This window comes from Ictalurus furcatus, chromosome 20 (genome assembly GCF_023375685.1).
Source record: "Ictalurus furcatus strain D&B chromosome 20, Billie_1.0, whole genome shotgun sequence".
Classification (NCBI taxonomy): domain Eukaryota; kingdom Metazoa; phylum Chordata; class Actinopteri; order Siluriformes; family Ictaluridae; genus Ictalurus; species Ictalurus furcatus.
Genome location: NC_071274.1, coordinates 18,790,950 through 18,817,900, shown reverse-complemented (window position 1 = coordinate 18,817,900; position 26,951 = coordinate 18,790,950). Strand labels below are relative to the sequence as shown.

Sequence of the window (26,951 nt, the reverse complement as noted above, 5' to 3'; positions counted from 1 at the left end):
AACCAACGTTGCGGTATTATCCGCCTTTAACAGTAAAACAAAGTGCTACTTTATAAAATATGCACCAAGATATATTCATTAGATGTAATGTGCTAATCTGAACCGTCATTTTTTTTTTTTTTTAAGCTAACGACTTTTTAATTAACACCGCAGTTGAAAGGAAGGGTGCTAAATACTCTGATTGCAGAAGAGTAACTTGTAATCATTTATTAATAGCGGTTCCTTTCTGTCTTTTTTTTTTTTTTTGTTTGGAAATTTGACTGAAATCTAACACTCCTTCATCTGTTGTGAAAAAAAAAAGAGTAAGGAATCTTTGACACATCGTAATGCTCAGAGTTCTTCATGGAGGTGCTTTTCGTTTCTTTTTTTTTTTTTTAAACTTTATACTTATGTAACCTTATACACATTGGTTCTTGTTACAAATTATGAATTAAAAGAAAAGCATTCATTGTGCCATACCAAGGACTGATTATTGTTTACTGTAATATATATCCAGGCATCACCGATAGAGTGATATGACAATGCGTCGTTTTTGGGAATTTTCGACGACATTCATTGAAGAATTTATTATTGCACTATAAAGTGGATATACAGAACTCTAATCAAACAGATACTCAGCAAGACCTAGAAGAACATCCTGCCCCTACAACAATAATTATAACAAACGTCCTAGGAAGGTATGAACCTGCTTCAAACACACAAGGGTCATGACTTTAATTAGGAGGACATGACCTGCGATCATCATATCTGAGAACTTTAGTAAAGACCCACAACTAGGTTGTATATTAGAAGTCATTTTCCTTTTTTAGCGAGACGGAAATGAACATCGTAACTGAATCCGAAGCGAGGAAAACGCGCACAGAGAAAGGATGAGTCGAAACACATTCTTTTGCGAGAAGAGAAAGACTCTAGGGAAAGAGAACGAGTGAGGCGGAAAAAAATAGGCATGACCATTTCTGTCCTTGAAGGCCCTCTCGCTTCCGTCAAAGGAAGTAATATCGCACGGGGACCTGTGGGCGGACACCGGTGGATCTAGTCCCGCCCCCTGTGGCCAGAGCCGTGTCTGCGATGTCGCCGGTGCTCGTGGTGATATCTGTGATGTTGCCGGCGGTAACGGTGAGACCTCCGTGCTGGGGTGGGCGAGAGAGGTTAGAGAGAGAGAAAGAGAGAGGAAGGTGGTGAGTATTATGAGGTTAACGTGTAACTGTGTAGAAACTGAATAGAATTTCAGGGTATTTCAAAGTGCTTATGACACTTATAACTCATCTGCTGATTACAGTTTATACGAAATATTAACAAACAAACAAACAAAAAGGAATTGCTCAGGAAATATTACACTAAGAATCGACAAGATTTCAGAGTAAATATTTATTACTGAATATTATGGCTGTCAGTTCCTAACGTTATCTATATGTAAGGAATAAAACTCCGCAGCGCGTGTTGTTTCAGGGTAATAATCTACGACGGGGTGGTGTGTGCGATGCAGCCCGACTCCAAGCTGAGTTACTGCTCACGAAAATAAATGGATTATTTTGCTAGAACAGCACAGCCTTAAAGTGTTTTTCATTTCTCTTACACCATGACAAGGCTAACAAATTCGATTTATTAATGAACAGTTGTACTTTTTATTCATTTACAGTTACATGTAACATTGTGGAACGTTCCGGAAACAAGTTAGTCCCTGACATCGTTTAAGGAGCTCTAAACAAAGCTCGTTCCCTCACCAGCCTTTCTTTTGACGTTAATATGAGCGAGAGGACAAAAACAAAACAAAAACAAAACAACAATAACAACAACAACAAAAAACAGCTTGTCGTTTTAGCAAGAAACTGAGATGTGCGAAGCCTTTCCCATGTGGGAAAAATTACTGACTGTTCCGAAGCACTGACAGAGGAGACTCCTTCCAAAAAATGTCTTCTCAACAAAAAGCAGTTTGTCAAAGCAGTCTGTTGGAATGAATCTTTAAAGTCCCTCCAGGATTTCCTGATTTTCGCGATGGCAGAAATGAACGCAAAATCAAGGAATCTCAATATGCAATATTTGAACGAGTTCGCAATTTAGAAAAAAAAATACCGCAGATTTTCCGTAGATCTGGGCCGAGACGCATCGTGTGACATCATCATAACGTGCGTTCTTCGATTCACGTGCGTCGAACATGAGTACAGCTAAAAGTTCTCATTTACCAACAAACATCACTGCGAAAGACCGTGCACAAGAATTTCACGCGACTGCGATTTCGCCAATTCGAGTAGTTTTCCGCAAAAAATAAAGCACCAAAATCTTGCAAAATTACAATTTGGCCGCAACAATCACAAAAAAACCCCTCTGAAATCCTGTACGGACTGTCTTTTTAAGTAATTTAAAGTTGTATCTCAGTTGTCATAAAGTGCTCATGCACATATCTTTTAACCCTTAAGTAAAGTGTTACTCAAAATGTCAATCAATGAGAAATGAAACTTAAAACAATATTAACCTAGCTATATTGCGCTCTCCCTCCGCTGCTTTGCACTGTTTTCTCGGACCTGCTGTATATCACTGATGATTAATAAACCTACTTGAAAATATTTGCAACCTTACCATCCTTTGTCCAGATGGAAGCATCTCTAAACTGCTAACGTACATTCGCCTCCTATGTGAGATCTGATCGTGACCGTACATGCTTAAACACGTCCGCCATCACGTCGTGTCCGCTCGGCTTTACTGTGTAAAACACGCTGGTGGCACTCACACTTGGTGCAGACGATCTTGGGTCTCTCCCAGGTGCCGTTGGGTCGGCAGCACACCGTTGGGACGTGTCTCTGGAAGAAGCCGTCTTCACACTGGTAACGCACCACTGAGTGGATGTCGTAGTGCGCCCGCCTCCGACCCACCAGATACGTGTTTCTTACAGCAGGAGGAGTGCCGCACATCACTGATAATACACACACACACACACACACAAACAGACGCACAAATAGTGTGAACATACTTTAATTCACTATAATCACGTGTGGTTATAAGATTTGCATGTATATACATTTTTTTTGGCTTTTTAAACCAATTGACAAGCTTAATTAAAGTTAATTAAGTGACAAATATTTTATATCATATATGTGCTTTGTGCTTTTTTGTTTTTTATTTTTAATAAATGTCCAACAAACAAACTTCTTTCACATTGTCATTATGGGGTATTGTTTGTAGAATTTTGAATATTTTAAATTCATCCAAATAATGAATTTAATCCATTTTGGAATAAGGCTGTAACATAACAAAATGTGGAAGAAGTGAAGCGCTGTGAATATTTTCCGGATGCACTGTGTATACACATATATACACATATATACGTATATTTAAACCTTAGTGCTGTTAAATTCTCTATTCTGATCACTGGTCATTATTTACAATATCTTATTCATTCACGAATTCTCAACATATTGATTGAATTTAGTTTATCAATGAACAGATTTAAAAAATAATAATATGTGGTCATCGCTTATGTTAGAAGACATAATTGTGGATTTGACATTTATCAAACGTAATGTTGCTCCTTGGCGTTTTCTGGCGTGACACATGTCTTCGAATGACTTTAAGGAGCATCAAAAGCAAAGAAACAAGAGTCACTTTGCTTTATCAGGCTTCGTTACTATTCGTTCGAAAGCAGGCGAAACTGTATTTGACTCATTCAATCAGTAATGTGAAGGAGAAAAGATTTAAAAATGGCAAAAAAAAAGTACTCAAATGAATTTCCTAAATAAGACGAACTTAAAAAATAATACATTTCTGCAAATTTTAACGCACGTTCATCAATTATTTGTCGAATTTAACCGGGGAAAAAAAAACAAACCCCAAAACAAAACCGAGACATTCCAGTCGATCCACTAGCACTACTTTGTTGCAACAGTCTCACAAGTTGACCGACTCGTCACACCTCGACTTAAATCAACTGTTGTAAATTCCAGAGCTTTATAAATCTCTGACACTTTAAACCTTACAGGAGGTTATGTTTACACTCAACAACTATGTGCTCTGGTCTAATGAAACAACAACTGAACTCTTATGTTATAAAAGTAGGTTTGGAGAAAGAAAAAAAAAAAGAAAGAGTGAAGCATTTGACAACAGTATTATAGTAAGAGCACAGGGAAACTTGAGGTATAATGGATCACCAAAATGTTTGTTCCAAATATACACAGTACAATCCCAGTGGAACTTTTAAGAAGAAACTAGTTCAGCATGATCAGACAGTGTCTCACCTGTGCCCTTCTTGCAGATGTAGGGCAGGTTGTAGTTACAAGGCACGTCGTTCCACTTGCCGTCCTCACGAGAGATCATCACTACGCAATCTTCTCCACCTGCAAAGAAATTATCCGGCTGGTTCTCGCGCCAGTTCTCGTATACCTGTTACAGCAGAGAGACACAGACATCTACTGGTCAGAGAATACACCATGACTGGAAAGAGTTTAGAGAAGTCACTTAGAGGATGAAAGTGAGTAAACTCGCTACAAGTTATTTGGGCGAATCTAGGAATTGTAATCAAGGTCCATATAGGAGAGGTGAGAAACACAGGCAGGTAATGTCAAGGATAAGCTATATTTAGCATCGAAAAAGGCAAAAACAACAAAACTAGGAAACCCAAGCTTGGGCTTAAGGTAATAATAATGCATGGCAAGACTTCGCGGTGATACATTAGTACACCATCGTATACCGAGACAAACTAATCAAGAATTTAACGAAGAACAGGTGAACACAAGCAGGTAACAAACCAGTGACAGGACTGGGGTAGAGACAGGACTAGTTCAAAAACCAAAACAAACCAAAGTACTTGGCTTTCATCGCCATGGGAACTGCAACATGAAGGGGGGAACTGTGACAGTGAGAGCGAGCATAGACAAATTAGACTCTCACTGCTCAGAGTGAGAATGGAAAAATTAGACTCTGATCAGCGTGGGCATGGAAAAATCAGAGTCTGATTGATAAGAATGTGCATGGAACAATCAGACTCTGATTGCTTAGAATGTGCATGGAAAAATCAGACTCTGATTGGTTAGAATGTGCATGGACAAATCAGTGTCTGATCGGTTAGAATGTGCATGGAAAAATCAGACTCTCATTGGTTAGAATGTGCATGGACAAATCAGTGTCTGATCGGTTAGAATGTACATGGACAAATCAGTCTCTGATTGGTTAGAATGTGCATGGACAAATCAGTGCCTGATCGGTTAGAATGTACATGGACAAATCAGTGTCTGATCGGTTAGAATGTACATGGACAAATCAGTCTCTGATTGGTTAGAATGTGCATGGACAAATCAGTGTCTGATTGGTTAGAATGTGCATGGACAAATCAGTGTCTGATTGGTTAGAATGTGCACGGAAAAATCAGTGTCTGATTGGTGGTTAGAATGTGCACGGAAAAATCAGTCTCTGATTGGTTAGAATGTGCACGGAAAAATCAGTGTCTGATTGGTTAGAATGTGCATGGACAAATCAGTGTCTGATTGGTTAGAATGTGCACCAAAAAATCAGTGTCTGATTGGTTAGAATGTGCACGGAAAAATCAGTGTCTGATTGGTTAGAATGTGCACGGAAAAATCAGTGTCTGATTGGTCAAAGCAAGTCAGATAAGCTCAGAGTCTGATTGGTCAAAGTGGCTCAATACAAGTCAGAGTGGCTCAAGGGAGATCAGCCTGTAATAGATCAGAATGAGTTACGAAAGATCCCACTCTAACTGGTCAGAATAACTCAGGAGAGATCAGACTGACTTGTGAGCATGGTTCAGGTTCAATCAAATTCTACTGAATAAATTCTGCTAAAGTTAAAAGCGCTAGCTCGTTCAGGCAGCACTCACCAGGTCCACGTTGTCAGTCCATTGGAAATCTTCCTCCACTGTTCTGTCATTCAGCCCAATCCACACATTATCATGGCCCAGTCCTGCCAGATGGCGATCAACATGTTAGCCACCATTAACCACAGCAATAATCCAAAAAATCTGCAGGCTATAACCAAAAGGATGCTAGCTTCAAAGGTTACATTCGATTTGTTATTTTTCTCTAGACTAAAGGCAGCATCACAAACTCATACATTAAACCAAAGCAGCAGTAAATAGAATGCTTTCTGCACTGACTCACCGTTGAGGAAGTCCTGCTCCATGCTGGAGGTGACGCTGGTCAGATGGCCGCTGAGCTCTCTGCAGTCCTTCTCAGCATCCTCCCAGGTGTGCCGGCGGGTGAAGAGCTTGTAGCAGTGACCGTGGAACTTCTTCCAGCCGTGGTCACAACCTTCAGTGTCTACGGAGAGACAAACCCAGAGGTACAGACAGAGAGAGAGGTTTACCCTACAGGATAATGTTGTTGAGCACACAGTGTTGTTCCACTGCATGATCAACAACAAGAACAGATTTGATCCGCTAGAACAATCTAGAACAATCTCAATGGCAAGAATAACAGTATTTTACTCTGTAATCTGTATGTTTGGGAAAGTGAACGACTTTTCATTTTTAAACCATTTTAATGAAAATATGCAACAACAACAACAACATTGTAACAGCATTATCACTACACTGACCACGTTTCTAGAGTCAGACTCCCATATAAAAAGAAAAGATAAGTATTTCTGTATATTCTCAAGCATTGGTGCTGTAAAGATCTTTATGTTGGTCTAATTTCTGGGGAAATGGTTTGTTCAACCTGAGCAGAAAATGTCACGGTGTTGCTTCTCACATCATGATTCTAATATTGTTTTTCTAATACAGTGTTCGTGTGCATGATGTTCTACAGTTGAGGTCATAAGTTTATATACGGCTTGCAGAATCTGCTAAATGTTCATCATTAAAAAAAAAAACACACACACAAGAGGATTCATGAAAATGGCATTTTGCTTTTTTATTTAGTACAACCCTGAATAAGCTATTTCACACAACAGATATTTACATACAGTCTGTTGTTATTTTGTCTTCTGGAAAAGCATATAAATATCTTATGTAGCTTCTGAAGCGCAGTATTAAATGAAAAAAAAAAAAATCTTTAAACAAAATAATCATGTTACACCAATCATCCTGTTCAAAAGTCCAAAAACTACCCAAAGCATACAACTGGAACATTTGGAACCATTAGATGCTCCTGCTGCTTGATGCCAGATCATTTCTACCGCTGGGACTCGTCTTGCCTTCCGGTCCTGCCTGATTCATCCTGATGCTGTACTTCTGCCTGGAGCTTCTGAACTTCTGCTGCTGTGGATGGTCCCACGTGAAAACCCTCAACATTTTCGCTTCCCCAAAACAGTTCATTCCAAATCTCGCCCTCGCTTCAGTGGATAATCTCTTCCGCATACTGTAGATTCGTACCATTCGTACTATTTGTCTTTACTGTTCTACACTTGTTTACTCTAATGATTTATAATCTAACGATCCGGTGTCAACCGGAAGAGTTCCCTTTTGTGTCTTTTTCCTATCGAGGTTTCTTCCTCACGCCTACTGTAAAAAAAAAAAAAAAAAAAACCCTCAAAAAAACTAAACCTGCTATATTGAATTGAATATTGGAGTTTTGCCAAATACAAAAAGCACAATTCCATTTTCCTGGTGCTGAAAGATCCAGGATGTCGTGTCTATAGATTTATAGAGCATTTGAATCTTTTTTTTCCAAATGTCACTGACCTAAGGGCATTCTAAAATTGTTCAGTCAAGTCAGGAACTTTTTAACGAGCCCGAGCCATGTTCTCGAACCGTTTTTAATATCCGAGTTCTGTATTGTCCGCGCAATAAATCTACTTATAAATGTGCTGACATAGATCAGTCACGCAACAGGGCTAATACGATTGCCATTGACAAAAATGCAGTTCCCTCACATTCCGCTTACTTTGCTGCCCTTTTTCTAATCAATCACCTTAACCGAGTTAGACCACGATGCCTTAACAGAGTAACAACAGGATGAAATGTTTGTGTGAAATTGTGTGTGTGCGTGTGACAGAGAGAGGAATACTGCGGATGTGTGCGTCAAACGCTAACACCCTGCTAGCTGGTTTCTGGTGCACACTATATTAGTGCAACACAGGACCTGCGATTAGAAGTGCACGGGGTGCTAATTAAGACCTTATCAGTACAAAGGCACGCTGCGAATGCTAATGAAGCCAGTGTGATTTTTGCTTCACCACCCCGATGCAGTTTGAGACTCTCACAAGGCTAACTCACACCACTGGACTCCCAGGTCACTATTTAATAATATTTGTTTAGTGGCTATTTGTAGAGTAAAAACCTAGAATGCTACTGGAATAAGCGAAGGAATAAAACACGAGGTGGTGTGAAAGCGCTCAATGTGAAGGAGAGTTACTGTTACAACCCTAAAGTGGATTATTTTCCAATAACAGGATGTCCTGATGTGTTTCGTTCCTCTCGTACTGCAGCAATTCGCCAACGTTAACAGTGACTACGTTTACATGGACAGCAGTAATCTAATTATTGACTTTATTCTGAATAAGACAGTATTGTGATTAAGGTGTTTACATGAGTTGCTTTTAGAATACTCCTTTTCATGTTCCCATTTTACATGTTGTAGAACATAGAGTGATTAACGGCACACGTCATTACGTCCCAATTACGTCCACATTATCGAATAACGGCACATGACCTGTACTTTTTATCCATTTATAGTTGCGTTGAATCTAACTTTCCTGAAGACTTTCCTGCATCAGAACACTTAAAGCACTGACACTGGAGACTCCTTCCAAAAAAGCTTTTGTTTGCTCACCGAAGGCATCACCATATCGACGATTACACACGATATTAATCCATTTATGTACGTACAAGTCCCCGTAAATGAGTTGTTACTATAGAAACGCTAACGTGTTAGAACGAGCCCATTAAAATAAACCTATTTGAGCTGCCGTTATAGAACATTACTAAACACCTTCTGACCAATCAGATTCAAGAATTCAACAGAGTTGTGGTATAATACATTATAATCTTCTTTATCACTACAGAGAGCAGTTTATAGAGACTGTAAAACTTAATATCATAAGACCGCGCCCTTGTATGTGATCTCCATCAAACAGCCGCGGCGACTCTCTCCTGTTATCATCGTTATATCAGCTTTATCCCGTGCTGCAGCAGCTGCATTATTAGAATTCATAAATCATCATTAGTATGTGTGTGCATGTATATGTATATGTATATGTGGGTATATGTGCAGCCGGAGGACTCGAGGGTGAACGGGGTGAATGGTTCTGAGAGTGTAAAGCTGTTGAGATTAATGGCGGTGTGGGCTGCGGGGAGTGGAGATGAATGTCATGCAGACCACAGAGTCAGCCAGGCCTGTAACAGCCACGACCCTAGCGAGCTTTTCAGATTAATACTATCCCAGAAATGTTTTCATAATGCAGAGAAAGGGTATTAAATTCTGGATAATGCATTACTGTGCATCAACCCTATTGACTCATGCGAGGTGCTGTTAAGTGCAGTGGCCCAGAGGTGCACAAAACAACATTAGCCCAAATGAAACACTTCTGAGTGTGCTGCGTTTGAGGAAAATAATCATTTTATTTTTACACATGTTCAAATTATTCTTTTAACTGTGACTTAGAATATTGATGGGCAAGTCTGAGAGATTTCACTGTGCATTAAAGCTGCAAGGAGCATTTTCGGGGGCCAAGCTCCCAGACTCGGTGAGCTGCATGTTAACAGACAATTGTTGCCTAAGCAATCACAGTAAAGCAGAGCCATCCATAACTTTAAGCAAAAGGGATTCAAGAGTGATTTGTAGTTTCACTCGTGATGTGTGCGTTTTGGTGGAATTCTCTGACTGTAGGAGGAAAGGTCTAGATGAACAAATGGGCAGCACTACTGTTGTGACCTGTGGTGTTGTCTGTTGCTACTTTGACCTATGGTCGTGATTGCTAATATTCGGACCTGAATTTTTTTTTCTTCTTACAATTTCAAAGCATCTACAGTAAATTACTTAGATCCAGGGACGCCTGGATAAAGTATCTTAGGGAAGCCTGGCTTTTACATTTTGGACACACAGTTATGACCATAAATGTACTTCCAAATTAGGCCCAAATTTGACACGATGGTGGATCTACAGCGTTGGCAGCACTGAGCCCAAATTTGGTCCGAATGTTCCTTAGCCCCTCCCCAATCAGTGTGCCAAATTTCACAACTTTTCACCAGACGGTTCTATGGGCTTCCATAGACACCCTAGCCAAAAGAAGAAGTAGTAGAAGAAGATGAATAATAATAAGAAAAGGTAGAATAAATAAAAATATAACCTATGCACCTTTTGTGCTTGACCCCCTAAATATAAAGGGGGTCAAACTTTTTTTTTAATTAAATTAGCACTGAGATATATAAAAAAAAAAATCCATAATAAAATAAAAATTTCTAATAATTTCTATGAAATATTTCTAATAATTTCTTTACAAAATCACTAAATAGTTCAACTGGAATTTACTGTTCAATCAAAAAAGATGATCAAACTGTTGAAGATTATTTCAGTTTTGTGCATCCCTTAGCCGCTTATTATTATTATTATTATTATTATTCTTATTATTTAATTTTTTTGCCCCATTTTTCTTCCCTAATTTGGTCCCCTACCAGTTCTCTTCGACCATATCATATGTATATCATAGCTTTAAGGCTAACACGTGCTTCTACCGAGACACGTGAAACAACCCTCACGCTACGTCACAGGCTAGTGTAATGCTGCATCCCAACTCGCCTACTTACACTATGCACTAAAGGTATGTACTCTTCTTGTACGCTGGAACGCATAACATACTTGGAGGAAAGTGCTATCTGCCCAATTCTGCATACATGAGCACACAGTTTCCCATGACTGGCTAGTGTTGCTGTGATTGACAGGGGAGCGAGACTATGACATCCCTCCCACCCAGAAAGCATGACCAGTTTTGCTCTCTTTGATTCCCGACCACGGATGGCTGGATGGCCATTACGGAACATTTTGTTTAGTTTTCATTACAAGCACTGACACTGACATTAATTTTAATCTCTAAATGCAACCTTTTTTCTTTTTTTTTTGGCATTTCGTCTCACTACGCTTGAGGAGATAGGAAAGGTTGTTTCATATTGCACACGCCAAGCCACCAAGGAGTGTCAATAGTTCACAAAGTACATAATTGCCTACAACTACCATGAGATCTGTGCATTGTACAGTCCTAAAAACACACCGTGCTGGTGTATAAAGCAGATGGATAAAAGAATTCGGTTAACCAAGAAAACATGCACATTTTCTGATTTGGGTACGTATAATAGAACCTTCATGGCGCTTTCTTATAAGTGTGACTGCATTGTTTTGTGTATGTGTGTGTGTGTGTGTGTGTGTGTGTGTGTATTCAGCTCTGTTTACCTTTCTCACACATGTCTCCACTGTAGCTGGGCAAACACAAGCAAATGAAGGAGTCCACCTTATCGATGCAGGTTCCTCCATTCTCACATGGGTTGGACAGACAGTCATCTACATCTACAAGGAAACAGAAGTGTTAGTACTAACGTTAATGTGTGTGTGTATGTGTGTGTATCAGTACTGGGATCCTGTGGGAGAGAACAAAAAAAGCTGCAGACACAGGATGGTTTAACTGGAACAGTACACCATCTAGTTTGTTGGAAATTTGCAAAGATTAAGTTCATTTTCAATCCATCAATTTCCAGCATTTTCTGTACCGTTTATCCTACACAGGGTCTTGACGGGAAGCCTGGAGCCTATCCCAGGGAACTCTGGGACACTTTGGACTGGGTACCAACCCATCACAGGGCATAACTGCACACCCATTCACACACTGCGGACAATTTGGAAATGCCAATCAGCCTACAATGCATGTCTTTGGACTGGGGGAGGAAACCGGAGGACCTCGAGGAAGCCCCGAAGCACGGGGATAACATGGTGGAAACAGGATTCAAACCCCCAACCCTGGAGGTTGAGCATTCCATGCTTCATATAGCCTAAAAGCGAGTAGAGTTGCATGAGGCAATTTTCAATAACATTTGATTCTATAACTTGGTGAGGAATCTCATCGCTTCAGGCTTGATATTTAAGTCTCGACAAAATCGACTTGCCTCCTGATTCCTGTTTGTTCAGTCGATTATGAATGAGATTTTTGATCAGCAGAACCATCCTTTCTTTCTTCCCAGAATTCATCTAATGATTCATTCATTAATGAATCCATCATTATCAACACATGCTGTAGACTTATTAAACTACTTATACCCCAAATAATAATCGACTATAGCTTTAATATACCTGGGGGAACTATATTGCTTTTCAAGAAGGAAAAAAACACCAAAAAACCTAGTTGAGGATGCGAGCTGCAAAAAAAAAAAAAAAAAAAAAAAAAAAAGCATGACACCAGGTTCTTTGTTTTAATTGACATTTTAGCCTAAAGAGCCAGTTTAATTAAACTTGTAGCCAGAATTAACACCTGTACCCAGATTGAATCAGTGAATTAATTATTCCCCAGTACAGTTCCAAGGCAATTATGTTGGCAAAGGCGCTTTCTGCTGCATGAATATGTCGCATAATAGCCTTCTGCAAGCTTGTTTAAACTGTCGTAGTGTTTCGCCCGAAGACACTTTAATTACAAAGCAAGCTGAAGTGAATGCCAACACAGACAGTGAGCCTTTGTGAAGCCCATAATGTAAAAATGCTCCTTTAGTTACGCTTCACGTCTTAATCACTGGCGTTGAAAGGTATAACAATGCTAGTAATGCCTTATTACATTCAAAACAATCATTTATTAGTTGTTTAGTTGGGGATTAAGGCAAAAAATAGCAGACAAGAGACACACACACACACACACACACACACACACACGGTTGTCTTAGTATTCTGGTGAAGACCTTCTCGACACAAATCTGTTGTTGTTGTTTACCATGATGGCAGCTCCTGCAGGGGCAAATAATTTATCACATGATTGGAGGATATAAGAATGACTAGGCTACAGGTTCAATGCACTAATGCTACAGTCACCACCGACACAATTCACCCCACAACGCGGAATTTATGAGCCTCCTGCATCCCATCACTTTAACAGAGTGCCGCATTGGAAATGCCCACCAGCGAAGTGAACACAGCGACTTCCCAGAAGCTCCGGGCAGAAAGACAGATTTATAGCATCGATTGGTCTACTGCCAATCACAGAGAGAGTTTAAATCTCTGCTAAATGCTGCCCGTCTGTCTGTCTATAAGAAAAGCAACGAGGGCTGCAGAGTATGGCTCTCATCGAGGAGGAGTTTGAGATAAGGGTTATTAAAAGAGTCCGGAGATTTCGAAGTCCTGAATGCACCCATTACTTTCATTATTATTCGTCTGAAGAACCGTCCAACATTGCAACGATGAGGAACACGTTTCAGTTGCGGCATTGAAAACATACGATACTTCAAGAGTATACTAAAGTTTGCTATTTCTACACTACAGGTCATAAGTCACGAGCTGGGAAAGTTGCAGTTTTTCCACTTTTTTCTACTTCTATTCTACAGGTGCGTCTAAAAAATTCGAACATCGCTAGTTTTTCTCCCCTGTAATTGACTCAACGGTCCAGTTCTATTTTTTCCTTGACCCAGGTAAGACGCTTCTGATGTCGTCTCTGGTTCAGGAGTGGCTTGACACTAGGAATGCGACACTGCGACATTTCTGTACTATATAATTCTTAATTCTAATGCTTTGAGATACTGGATTTTGAATTTCCATGAGCTGTACGGTGTAATCATCAAGATTTTTTTTTAAAAAGGAAAAAAAAAAAGGCTTGAAATATGTCAGTTTATGTGTAATGAATCTAGAATATATGAAAGTTGAACTTTTTGAATTAAGTTACGGAAAAAAAAATGAACTTTTCCGCGATATTCAAATTTTTCGAGACGCACCTGTATATATAATTGGCGTAGTAGTAGTTGGGACTGATTGGTCTACTCATTCATTCATCTTCAGTAGGTCAGGGTTGTTGGTTGTTGGATCCAAAGCCTTTCCCAGGAACACTGGGTGTTGAATATACCCTGAATGAGATGCCAGTTCACCACAGGACAAACATTTACACACCTTCGGGCAATTTCGCTTAGCATTATTGATTAAAATGAAAGTAAATCTGAGTTTAAATAGTGCTCAAACAAAACAAAATGCCGGAGTGTATAAAAATGCAGGAACAATTTGTATAGATATTCCAAATCCTTAAAGGATCTCAGCTCTCTATTTTGAAAGGAGGCCTTCAATTGCCCCTACATTGCTCTTGGCTAGACCGAAATGTCTTCAGAGCCTACCGAAGCAGCAATATCCCCAGTCTTTCACTGATTTTCTAATACCTTTGAACGAGACATATAACTAAAATGTACTTTGGTGTGAACGTTAAAGTTAAGTACGTCTTAAATCGCATGTCTTGAAGCGCAGGTGTTTTTTTGCTGATGTAATCTTCCTGTCTTGACAGTTCACATTCAGCTTTAGTGATGGCTTCTTTAGTTCATTTATATGAACATTCATCCATCCACTGACAAAAATTTGTACTCTGAAGGCCCGAACATGGCTATTAGTTTTAATACACACCCGAGCGTTGTGTCTACTGGGAAACTAACCGACAGCAGGCTGGGGTGTGTACTGTAACCTGCTAGAAGTCGAATTTTTTTAATTAACTGTACGTTTCAAAATGTTTCCGTCCGCTTATACCGCGACAATTTACAAATCCAATAATTAAAGAGTGACTTTTTGATCAATTCATAGTTACGTTTAATATTGTGAAACATCCACAAAACGTTAAAGTTGCTTTATAAGTTTATACCTTTTAACAGGTATCCTCATCAGCCTCTCTTTTTCCTCTCTTGATGTTAATAAGGCAAAAAAAAAGCAGCTTGTCATGTCTACATTATTATTTTTTTTAACCAATAATAAGCGCAAAGCCCTTTGTACCGTGTTGGAAAACTGAAAATTAGAGCTTTACCTCTGACTCGTACAAAACACGGACACTGGAGAATCCTTCCAAAACTGCTAAATAAACGTGGGCATGAAAGGAAGTAACGCTCAGGAAGTACTAATCTACCTGCGTGGCTTTAATGACAGGTTTACTGTTGCTTTGTGTGTAATTTGGTGGTGAATATAAGCGCCTGTGGTTTATCAGTATATACTGATATACGGTGTTTCCTGTTTTCCACTGTGTTGGTTGATAATTAGATACACCAGAGTCCTTTTTCATCGTTCCATCCTAAAAGTGATCCATGCGTTGGGATGGTCTTCATCAGCATCACTGATCAACCCCAGTCTTATCTTAATGCGACCCTGTTAATAACTCTCATGCTCATCTTTGGCACCTTTATAAGTGCCTCAACCCTCTTTTGTGTCCTTTGAATAACGTTTGGTTCATAACAGTTTCCTCATAAATCATACACTGCTTTCCCTGAATGTGGCGGGCAACAAACTCAAAATCGAAGCCAATCCGACGCCTTGCGGAGGTGGAAGGTCAAAGTATTAATTCTGGAAACAGGTGCGCGTGGCATGATTGTCCATGTGACACTAAAGATATGGTGCCATGTATTCGAATAAGACAAATAAGACACCTTTACATTACATCCATCCATTTTCTGTACCGCGTATCGTACACAGGGTTGCGGGGCGCCTGGAACCTACCCCAGGGGACTCGGGACACACCCCTGGATGGGGTGCCAACCCATCGCAGGGCACAATCACACACATTCACACAATTTGGAAATGACAACCAGACTACAAAGCAGGTCTTTGGAGTAGGGGAGGAAATGACCAAGCAAGTCAGGAGGGGGGGAGGCTGGGAGGGCATGTGGAGGTGGGAATCGAACCCACAACCCTGGAGTCAAACATGCTAACCACTGAGCCACCACGCCTTTAAGATGTTAAAAGTGCATACAGGAAAGTTTTAGAGGAAAAGCTTGTGTGAGTTGTTTTGTCTCCAGATGTATTCTTGTAAGAGACCTCTGAGACTCATTTTAAAATATTTTTCTGTAGATAAATTGTAAAATTAGAAGCAAATTTTCCTTGTTTTTTCACCCCAAAATCACAGAGAATGCAATTTTTTTTTTGCACTCGACTGCGTTCTAACCCAAAAATGACTCCCGGTGCTAACAGTACTCTTCTTAATGGGGCATCAATGATCTCTCACGCTGTGCCTCAATCACTGTTTCTGCAAATCTGCTGAAGCACGACTCTAAAAAAGGGTTAGATTAAGCAAAGAGGTCTTCAGTGCCTTTCTCAGTCCACCGAGCAAGCGATTTTATGTCAGCCAGACCACGCTGTTGATTAGTACCTATTATTTGTGTGTCTCAGAGCGCCACTATGGATTAACTCTCTAAATATGATGGCCCTCTGAAATGTTCCCTGCTACGAGAGAGGAGATTAGAGCAGCAGGTACGATTTTCCTAATACGTACACTCATTGCTGGAATTAGACTGTCAGGGTGTGTGAGCAGCATGGCGAAATGTTTACTGAAGCAAGCAACGCTGTCACATTATATTAGAACCTTGACACAGTAGGAACTCAGCTTCTGCCAGAGCGCTAAAAAAAAAAATACAATTTCAATATCATAAATTTCTATATAAAGATTATATTGTTGATTCAGGCCAAGCACTGACCAGCTGTGATTGATCAACTGAAGCCTTATTTGAACGGGATTAGTCTTACCCCCGGGACCCGGAGTAATTCCGTGATTTACAGGTGGAATGTCACTGTTTATCTTCCTTCTCCCTTTCCTGATAAATTTAAATACCAAATAATCTACTGTTTCTTCTTTTAAAGAACTCCGTGGTTGTCTGATAATAAATCCGTATAGTAATACAGATCGTTTCGATTCTAAAAACTCATTCGAAGCTGTGAAGCTGTTAAATCCTCGGTATACGCACCTCCCATGAGCGCATCGCGATAAATGAATTCTGAATTAATGTGCCGGGTTTAAAACCAATAAAACCGCCACATTGTTCTGTCTATAGAATATGCCCATTTTGGTTCGTTATGACGCCTAGCAACCAGAGCTTACTGTTAAGAGACTACACTGCAAGGGCGAAGAATCGTTCACAGCCAATATTATTAATAATAAATTATTTCTTGAACACTGGATAGCAATAAGCCACACAAGGCCCGCTTTTGGCTTACTGCTTTATTAAGCACTCCTCGAATCGTAAAAAGATGAATGTTTACAATATGCTTTAAAAAAGCATTAGCAGGGAAATGTAAAATAAATAAATAAAATCCACCAGAACAGAGTGCTGAATAAAGACGCTGGTAAACTGTATAACCTTTCGCTACAAATATACACCGATCAGTCATAACATTAAAACGACTGACAGGTGACGTGAATAACGTTCATTATCTTGTTACAATGGCACCTGTCATGGGGTGGGATATGTTAGGCAGCAAGTGAACTGTCAGTTCTTTCAGTTGATCTTAGCGACCGTGATGGCTAGATGACTGGGTCAGAGTATCTCCTAAACGGGAGGTACCTACCAAAATAGTCCAAGGAAGGACAAGCGGTGAACCGGCGAGAGGGTCATGGGCGCCCAATTGGCATGGAAGAGATGGCACCAGGATGCACTATGGGAAGAAGGCAAGTCGGAGGAGGCAGTGTGATGCTCTGGGCAACGTTCTGCTGGGAAACCTTGGGTCCTGGCGTTCATGTGGATGTTACTTTGACACGTACCACCTACCTAAACATTGTTGCAGACCAAATACACCCCTTCATGGCGGTATTCCTTAATGTCAGTGGCATCTTTCAGCTCCCACACTGCAAACATTGTTCAGGAATAGTCAAAGGGTTCAAGATGTTGACCTGGCCTCCAAATTCCTCAGACCTCAGTCCGACCGAGTATCTGTGAGACGTGCTGGACAAACAAGTCCGGTCCACGGAGTCCCCACCTCGCTACTTACAGGACTTAAAGGATCTTCTGCTAATGTCTTCATTCCAGATACAACAACACACCTTCAGAGCTCCTGTAGCGTTCATGCCTCGACGGCGCAGAGCTGTTTTGGCGGCACAAGGAGGACCTACACAATTTTAGGCAGGTGGTTTTAATATTATGGCTGATTGGTGTAAAGCCACTTTATATTCTCACATCTTGCAGCATATAAGAATAAATGAAGCAGTTGTATACGGCAAACGTCTGCTCTATAATTCCTGCCAAATAAATCCATATATTTGTAAACGATCCAAAAACCTTTTTCTATATTCAATCCACGTCCGCGTCTAAAACAACTTACCTTGAACAAAAAATACAAATGTGGAAACGCGCTCGTTTCCACTCCCATGTTCATTACAAATGTTTTTACAGAAACTAATCCTGTCCAAATAAGGCTTAAAGCTGCTTACACATGAGGTATTTTTACCTCAACCACCAGTGCATGTTATCCTATGATAAACAACAGCTTTAAAAACAACAACAACAACAACAAAGAATCATTTTGTTAACCGGTTCACAACTGACATCTAGAGCTGTTTTTATTATTGTTATTATTATTATTAAAGTGTTAGTCTTATTATCGAGCGACTATACGGAGATTCACGGCATGTCAAAACGTAGATATTTCGATGGACAACACGAAGATCCGATCTAATCTTTGTTGTTAGAACAGCTGGGTAGATAATACTATCTAATTTGCCTGTAAACTCAAAGGGCAAAAGAGTTCATATTCGGTATTTCGGTATAGTAAGTTGGTATTTTTTCATCTCAGCACAAAGAAAGTAAACAAAAGCGCCTAGTGTGTAAGCAGTCGGAATTAGCTTAAAAATCTGATTTGAGATGCCAAACCAGTATGTAGGAATCCTCCTGAAAACCCCTCTGAAAAGAAAAGATGGATTTCATCAGCAGAATTCATAACTGAGCCTGTTCCTACCTAATACACATTTTAGCACCCTGTGTCAAAGCTCCAAGGATGTTTTTCTTGGATTTGCTTAGAAGTATGATGACGGGTTCCATCACATTTGTTCCTGGGTGTGTGTGTGTGTGTGTGTGTGTACAACCAGGATTGCTACAACACAGGGAGGTCTGCAGTAGTAAACAGCTTTTTTTTTTTTAACCACCTGCTCCTGTCAGTACCGCCGCAGTTTAAAGAGGATATCTCCGCTACAAAGACCTGGCACCATTAATCAAAGGTGGAGAGTGTAGAAAAAGGATTTCTGGGATTACTTTGGCTCTTTTTTGAACCGTTCGTGCCCAAACAGGTACGTTGTCAAACTAAATGAAGCTGAGGGGTACTACGTCAAGATCTTGAAACGTGTTTAGAGGATAGAATCTAGGTTATGCTTTGGTTTCAAATAATGCTAATCAAATAATGCTAATGTTTTGTTTAATTTTGATGCGCTCTCTTGTAAAGAAGACGTGACCATGGTTTGAAGGAGAAGCTTCAAACCGAGACCTCGCACTCATCTGCTATCATGTACTGCGGCTCATATACAGCTAATTCATAACTTTCTTATCTATAAATAATTCAGTCCGTAAGATATCCGGGATATCTCTGGTTAAGATGCTCCTCCTCCGAAGTCGTCCGTGTGAAAGTACGTAAAGTAAAAAGCTTTCGTTAAGATCTTCACTTTTCTGCATTTTTAGCTAGCTCCCTGAACTACTGTCAGGTTTGTACAGATTGGGCGCAAATGTGGCGTATCTCGAAGTTGCTGTGTCACGCAGTTCAACATGACGTTGCTCCGAATTCCTGTTTCAAAACGAAATATGTCCCAATACAGAATCATATCACAGCTAAGAAACCCATTCCTGGGGACTTCTGATTACCGGTGTGCGCAATTTTACAGCCAAGAAAAGAAAAAGAACATTGGCGTAAGGTTGGTAAAGAGAGCACAAGGTCAAAAAACAATGCTGTGGGTGACATCTTTCCAATTATGCTATCGAGACACGAATGTTTCTCGATTGTCCAACAGAGATTGTACACCAGCAACCGTGATTAAGCTTTTTCGCTGTCAGCGAAACAGGGGCTCATGGGAAGGCCCGATTTGAGGTCGGCTACTTTCTCGTGACACCCGATGAAGCCGCTCCTCCTTCAAACGCTGCTGCTACAAATGACAGTGGCATAAAAAACCTAATGGTGAGGCTTGTCAAAACATCTCAACCTTTCAGCACCCCGTCTCTGGCTTTGCCCCTCTGTATCTTCACCTCTCTCCTTTCTCTAGCAGGCTGTCAAGCAAGGAAGCTTTGCTTCCACTCACTTCCTTGTGCCATGCTCAAAACAATGTGTACGTGCCGAAGGCCTCGCCGGGGTCCGTCGTTCTCCTGTCAATCTGTCAATCGTCGGATGCCTGAGCGCCAGGTGGTACATGTAGCTCAGTGTCAGAATGTGCTGGACCCCTGCCAAGGGCATCAACGACACACACAACCTGTCAGCGCATGCCAGCAAGACTATAAGACAGAAACTTTACGAGGTCTGAACACTCAGAGCAAGGCCTCTGTGTATATGGTGCTATAAAAGATTCATGGATAGTTTGACAATGATACCACACTTGAATTTAACAGGTCTCAAATAAAATACATTATCGTATGGACCAAGAACTTCTCCAATGGCAGGTGTAGACTTAATACGGCTGTAATGACAGCAGGATGGATGCTACTGCTATCATACAAATGCACCAATCATTTAAGTACACAGATCAATCATAATATTAAAAGCACCTGCCTAATATTGTGTAGGTCCCCCTTGTGCCACCAAAACAGCGCTGATTCGTCAAGGCATGGACTCCACAAGACGTCTGAAGGCGTGCTGTTGTATCTGGCACCAAAACGTTAGCAGTGGATCCTGTACGTCCTGTAAGAAGCGAGCTGGGGCCGCCATGGATCGGACTTGTTTGTCCAGCACGTCTCACAGACGCTCCATCAGATTGAGATCTGGGGAATTTGGAGGCCGAGTCAACACTCTAAACTCTGTGTCATGTTCCTCAAACCATTCCTGAACAGTTTTTGCAGTGTGGAAGGGTGCATTATCCTGCTGAAAGAGGCCACTGATTTTAGGGAATACCGTTGCCCTGAAGTGGTGTACTTGGTCTGCAACAGTGTTTAGGTAGTTGTTACGTGTCAAAGTAACATCCACATGAAAGCCAGGACCCGAGGTTTCCCAGCAGAACATTGCCCAGAGCATCACACTTCCTCCACCGACTTGCCTTCTTCCCATAGTGCATCCTGGTGCCATCTCTTCCCCAGGTTAGTGACGCACACGCATCCACATGATATAAAAGAAAACGTGATTCATCAGACCAGACCTTCTTCCGTTGCTCCATGGTCCAGTTCTGATGCTCACGTGCCCATTGTAAGTGCTTTCGGAGGTGGACAGGGGTCAGCATGGGCACTCTGACCGGTCTCCGGTTACGCAGCCCCATACGCAGCAAGCAGCGATGCGCTGTGTGTTCTCACACCTGTGGGGGAACACCCCATGAGACCTGCTGTTTTGGACATGCTCTGACCCAGTCGTCTACCCATCAGAATTCGGCCCTTGTCAAAGTCGCTCACATCCTTAAACTTTTACCATTTGTCCCTGCGTCCAACAAATCAACTCTGAGAACTGACGGTTCACTTGCTGCGTAATACATCCCCCCCCATGACAGATGGCATTGTGACGAGATAATCAATGTCATTCGCTTCACCTTCCAGTGGTTTTAATGTCATGGCTGATCGGTCTATATGCCTTCTGCTAAACTTTCCTCTTACATTCACAGTCTAAAGAGGAACAGTGTGGGAAGTTGGACCTGACCTGATGCCCCAGCAGAGCAAAGAACCCACTGCATTTTTTTTTTCTCTGCAAATAGTTGAGTGCACAGGCTGAAACGTTAAAGCTAAGGGGTTTTCAGACTCAGAACAAACAGCCCGAGGCAACTGAGCGTGATGGATAGGTGGATAGAAACAAGGCCTTTTAGTGGCTTATGTTTACATTCGGATTTTTGTCAATCCAAATAAATATTCATTTATACGCCTGCATGGGTGAGTCTACTCAGCATGGGTTCAGCATGATTTTAATCACACTACTTCAGGTTTATATTCTTCTTTATACCTCAGCGCTCTTTGTCGTATTAGCTTTAAGAGAGATTGGTGGAGGCTGGTGAGGGAACAACTGTTTTACAGCTGTTATACTGTAAATATAAAACGGTGATAGTCGATCAATTCCTGTAGTATAATAGGAATAAAACACTTCGGGATACTTCAAGGTGATACCTGGGAACTCCATCACTGGTCTATATTTGCTCCATATATCTAACTGATTATGTGATGATCATTTCTGAGTGATCAATTCCTCAGTCTTCGGCAAAGTCTGTATTTTTACACGGATATCCTTTCTTCCGTCCAAAAGAGACGGTCATGACTCGTTCAAGTCGATTTAACGCGACAGCCGAGTCATTTCGTCAGACAGCGAGTAGCTCAGATGATGAGTTAAGCTTCAACGATGATTGCGTGGTCAGCGATGTCCAGGATTATGTGCAGTAATAGAAAAAATATGATCTCTATGGAAGTAAAAGACTCAAAAAAAAAGCGAAACGAGGGGGCAGTTCATGCTTGCCGATGCTCGAAGGTCAGGGAATAACACAGTGTTTGAAATCTTTGAGCTGATAAAGGAGAGAAAGGTCCACCAGGCATTTGTGGAAAAAAAAAAATTTTTATTCATAATGAGTCCATACTTTTTCTGGTAATCCAGAACCAGAAAAAAAGAAAAACTGAGACGATCGGAGCACAATTCACCAAACATAACGGCTCCAGGGAAACTGGAAACGACGACATCGTGGCACAGCTGACCAAAACTGACCGTCACACATCATTTGTCTGGATTGTTGCCATGGTGATGGTGTAAAAATAGAGTGATTGACTAGAAACTGGGAATATTTACCGAGGAGTGTTTATTTTCACGTATCAGGTCGAAGTAACTGATCCATCGACAGATCCCAGATAATCCTACTATGCTTAATTAGATCATGGGTCCTAATTAAATCATTTAAAACTGAATATCATTAACTTTAGCCTTTGGCATTTTCTTGGATTGTAATTATCCAAACATCATTTTACTCACTATATATAGTCGTGCTCATAAATTTACATACCCCTGCAGAACAGGATGATAAGTAAATATCTTATGTAGCTTCTGAAGGGCAGTAGTAAATGAAAAAAAATAAACTGAAGATCTTTAAACAAAATAACAATGTACACCGATCATCGTCCTGTTCAAAAGTTTACATCCCCCTGGGCTCGAGCATCAGTGAATGTTTGCACCTTTTGTATGAGTAAAAGTCGTGTATGGATCTCAAAAGCATATAGCTGCTGTTGGAAAGGGGTCAAATATGCAGAAGATGCTGGAAAAGCAAAGAATGTGCAGGACCTGGAGGATTTTTCTGAAGAACAGTGGGCAGTTTAACCGCTCAGGACAAACAACTATCACAAAACATAAAAACAGTCGTGGATCATCCACATAACGACACACGGTATTAAGAATCAAGCGGGTGTAAACTTTTGAACTGGACTATACGTATGTAAACATCTGTTTAATAGCTTATTCAGGGCAATACTAAAAAAAAACAGATTGCAATTTGAATGATTCCTCTTATTTTTTTCCCAATTATGAACATTTTGCAGATTCTGCAAGAGGTATGTAAATTTATGGGCACTACTGTGCAATAATAATAATACCATGGCCAGCGTTATGAATCTGTTAAGAAAGTTAAGCCATAGCGTCCTAGAGAACTTTGTGTGACACTTCACGGCACGTAGTTTCCCTGTCCCTAACAAGCTGCGTATGCATATGTACTTCGCTCGAGTTTCTCGGAAGGAGACGGCGGCGTAGGAGTTGGTCATTCGAGAAGCCGATGCCAAGAGTGCCAAGGTCATTTTCCATTCCCTCAGCCTCGGCGAGCCTCAACGTACATTTGCTCCTCATGAATATTGATCCGCTTATGCATTATGCAAACAGGTTGGATTCAGTGAGAGACCGCACAGCTGCAACACTTCGACAGGAGCCATAAGCTCCGGCTCTGTTTCTGTTTTACGTTCGATGTTTCTCTCCGGCTTCATATGGCGTGAATCGTTAAACTAAGATTAATTCCTATTTGCTACAGTGCGATATACGACAATGATGTGATTATAGTCCGCATGTAGCTTGGAATGGCTGATGATGAAAGAAATGGCGCTGATCTTGGCAGTATCTTGTTGGAAAGAATACAATAAGTAATGAATAAAACACTGAGGCATGCTGTTAAAGGAAAATAAGGAGGTCTGAGGCAGACCGGAATTACTGCTGATTATGTTTCCCTATAAAACAAAGTGTTTGATTCTTCTTTTACCATAGTTATTACAAATTCTGATTTATTAATGAATGATATCATACTTTTTATCCATTTATAGTTACATTTCATGTTGTTGGACATCCTTGAAATGTTCTTATTAGCGCTTAGTAAATAACGGCTATATTCAGTCGTTCCATCACATGTTATGTAGTTTGCTACAGATAAACCATAAAACACAACATCCTCCATGCTTATGCTTTCAGAAAATGGAAAGTTACAGCATCACCACTGACTGTTACAAAGCGCCGACACTGGAGACTCCTTCCAAAAACCCAGAATCTAAAATGATTCCTTGCAGTAAACGTCACCATAATCAATGATGATATGTTTTTCTTTGATAAATTACGACACATTTTAAAATGTATTTATTAGTAGGTTTAGATTATGATCTTTTCTCTATCTGCTGTTGACCTTCGCATTATAAAAACGTTGACATAAATCTTTAATGCACCCTTAGACTTGGAGTGATCCAGAATCCCTTGTATTTTCTTGATAAGCCAAAAGAGAAATGAAGGTTAACAGATCAAAACACCGAAATGAATCCATGTTTTTAAAAACAAAAAAATCTGTTCAGAGTATATGGAGCGTATGCCGTACACGTCCCTATGAACGAGTTGTTACTATGGAGACAATAAAATATTCAGTCCCTCCAGGATTTTGCGATCGCAGAAATGAATGCAAAAATCAAGGAACAGCTGCAGTATTCGCAGGAGCTTGCATTTTTTTCAAAATGACCACAGATTTTCCGCAGCTTTGGGCCAAGACGTGTCATTTGACATCATCACGATGCGACAGGTGACGTCATCACGACGTGCATTCAGCCACTGCCCCCTTCGATTCACGTGCGTCGAACAGGAGTACAGCTAAAAGGTCTCAATTACCAACAAGCATCACTGCGAAAGAGAATTTCATGCGATTGCAATTTCGCCAATTCAAGTACTTTTCCGCAAGAAAAAAGAGCACAAAAACTCTGCATCGCAAATTTTTGAACAAAGCCGCAGCGAAATCAAGCAAAAAAACTAAACTCTCCGAATTCCTGTACGGATTGTGTATGAGAACATGCGCATTAAAATAAATCTGAAAAAGCTTTGAAAGCTCTATTGTTCAAGCTGCTGTTATAGGAAATTACTCAACACCACCTGACCAATCAGATTCGAGAATATTCAACAGCGCTGTGGTATTACTTAAAGCGCCCATATTATGGTTTTGAAACGTGCCTAATTTGTTTTAAAGGTCTCATACAATAGATTTACACGCATCTGAGGTCAAAAAACACTTTAATGTGCTCATAATTTAAACTGCAGCATTCCCTTTTTTCCCCCCAGTGTCACAAACGACTCGTTCAATGATCCGTTCTAAATGATTCATTCTAAACTCCTCCTTTCAGGGAGCATACTCTGCTCTGATTGGTCAGATGCCCCAGTCTGTTGTGATTGTCTACCGTTGTCAGCGTGTGTCGAAAAAGAAATGCCCACTACCATAACAAGTTTCAGCTCTGTCTGTTCGTGAGCAGCCGATGAAGACCAGAGGCGGGGCTTTTTGTTACAAACCTACGTAGGTTCGTACAGGAAGTAAGTCTGGAATTACTAACGACTCGTTTCAGCTGTTCAGAATCTGTTCCTTCTTTTGGGAGTCAATAACTCCGTTTGTCGTGCGCTTTGATCTTTTCAACTTTGCAGACGTTTTTACATTCACATACAGCTCCATAACACACTACAACAAAGGTAATATTTGAAAAACCAGAATAGGTGCACTTTAACTATCAGCAATGACCAGCCGTTAACTGAAACACTGTCTCTTCACGACCGCAGCAACAAATTCATCTCGTTAAGATGAGGCGAATAAATACTGACTAAACAAATAAAACAGCTCGCTACTTGCAGCATGGCGTCCCGTCAGATCACCTGGGCCGACAACAATGAATCAGGGTCAGATCGCTTCTACAATCCTCATCCCTGACCTCTTGACATCCATCTTTATGTCTCTTTCATGATGAACTACTTGACCGTTGACCTCCATGATTCATCGCACACTGAGCCTTTTCAATTCCCCTCGCTTTCTATACAAATGTGTTATCAGTGACACCCAGGTCACGTCGCACTGGCTGATTCGACTGGAACGCTTTCCAGCTTGCTCAGCACACATTTATGCAGCCACTACAGAGGAACATGGCTTTAAATATGCTACTTCCTTGAAAGGCCGAGGACCAGGCATGCACAGATTTCTCGAACAGATGCCGTATGTTGTGGTGTCGAGCAGCGCACACTGCAAAGCTCTTCATTTCAATAGAGGCTTTTGTGAAGGCTGGAAGTGTTCGGGATCCAGGGCTGAGTTATTCCCGCTGCTGCTGGAGCTCAGACTGAGCCGTAAATAAGCGCCAGGAGCGCACAAACAGCTGACGATTCCTACGTGGCATCCCTGTTAGGCTAAAAACTGCAAGAGCTAAAAGAGGATGGAGCTTATTATATTGTTGTGAAGGGCAATGGAAAGGTTAGCATACTAGCAAACATGGCTACTGGTTTAATTTACACAATATAACAGTTATCATAATGTTAGCTAGATTAGAAACACAGCTACTGGTTTTAATGACAATATAAAAATGAGTATAATGTTAGCTAGCTTACAAAAATGGCTACTGGTTTTAATGACACAATATAAAATTAGCATAATTTTACAAACATGGCTCCTGCTTTTACTTAACATAATTGTTATTA

General features: G+C 40.7%; 1 protein-coding gene across 1 annotated transcript in view; it reads right to left on the bottom strand.

Annotated features, from left to right (window-relative positions):
• Window positions 1–846: 846 nt before the first annotated feature.
• Window positions 847–26,951, bottom strand: part of ncana (neurocan a) — a 69,718-nt gene continuing 43,613 nt past the window's right edge. The window contains exons 9-14 of the mRNA XM_053651318.1: window positions 11,331–11,444; window positions 6,105–6,263; window positions 5,825–5,907; window positions 4,230–4,374; window positions 2,729–2,911; window positions 847–1,130 (exon numbers count right to left, since the gene is read on the bottom strand). Of these exons, the coding sequence (XP_053507293.1) occupies window positions 1,033–1,130; window positions 2,729–2,911; window positions 4,230–4,374; window positions 5,825–5,907; window positions 6,105–6,263; window positions 11,331–11,444 (782 nt within the window). The 3' untranslated portion in view covers window positions 847–1,032. The remainder of the gene's footprint in view (window positions 1,131–2,728; window positions 2,912–4,229; window positions 4,375–5,824; window positions 5,908–6,104; window positions 6,264–11,330; window positions 11,445–26,951) is intronic.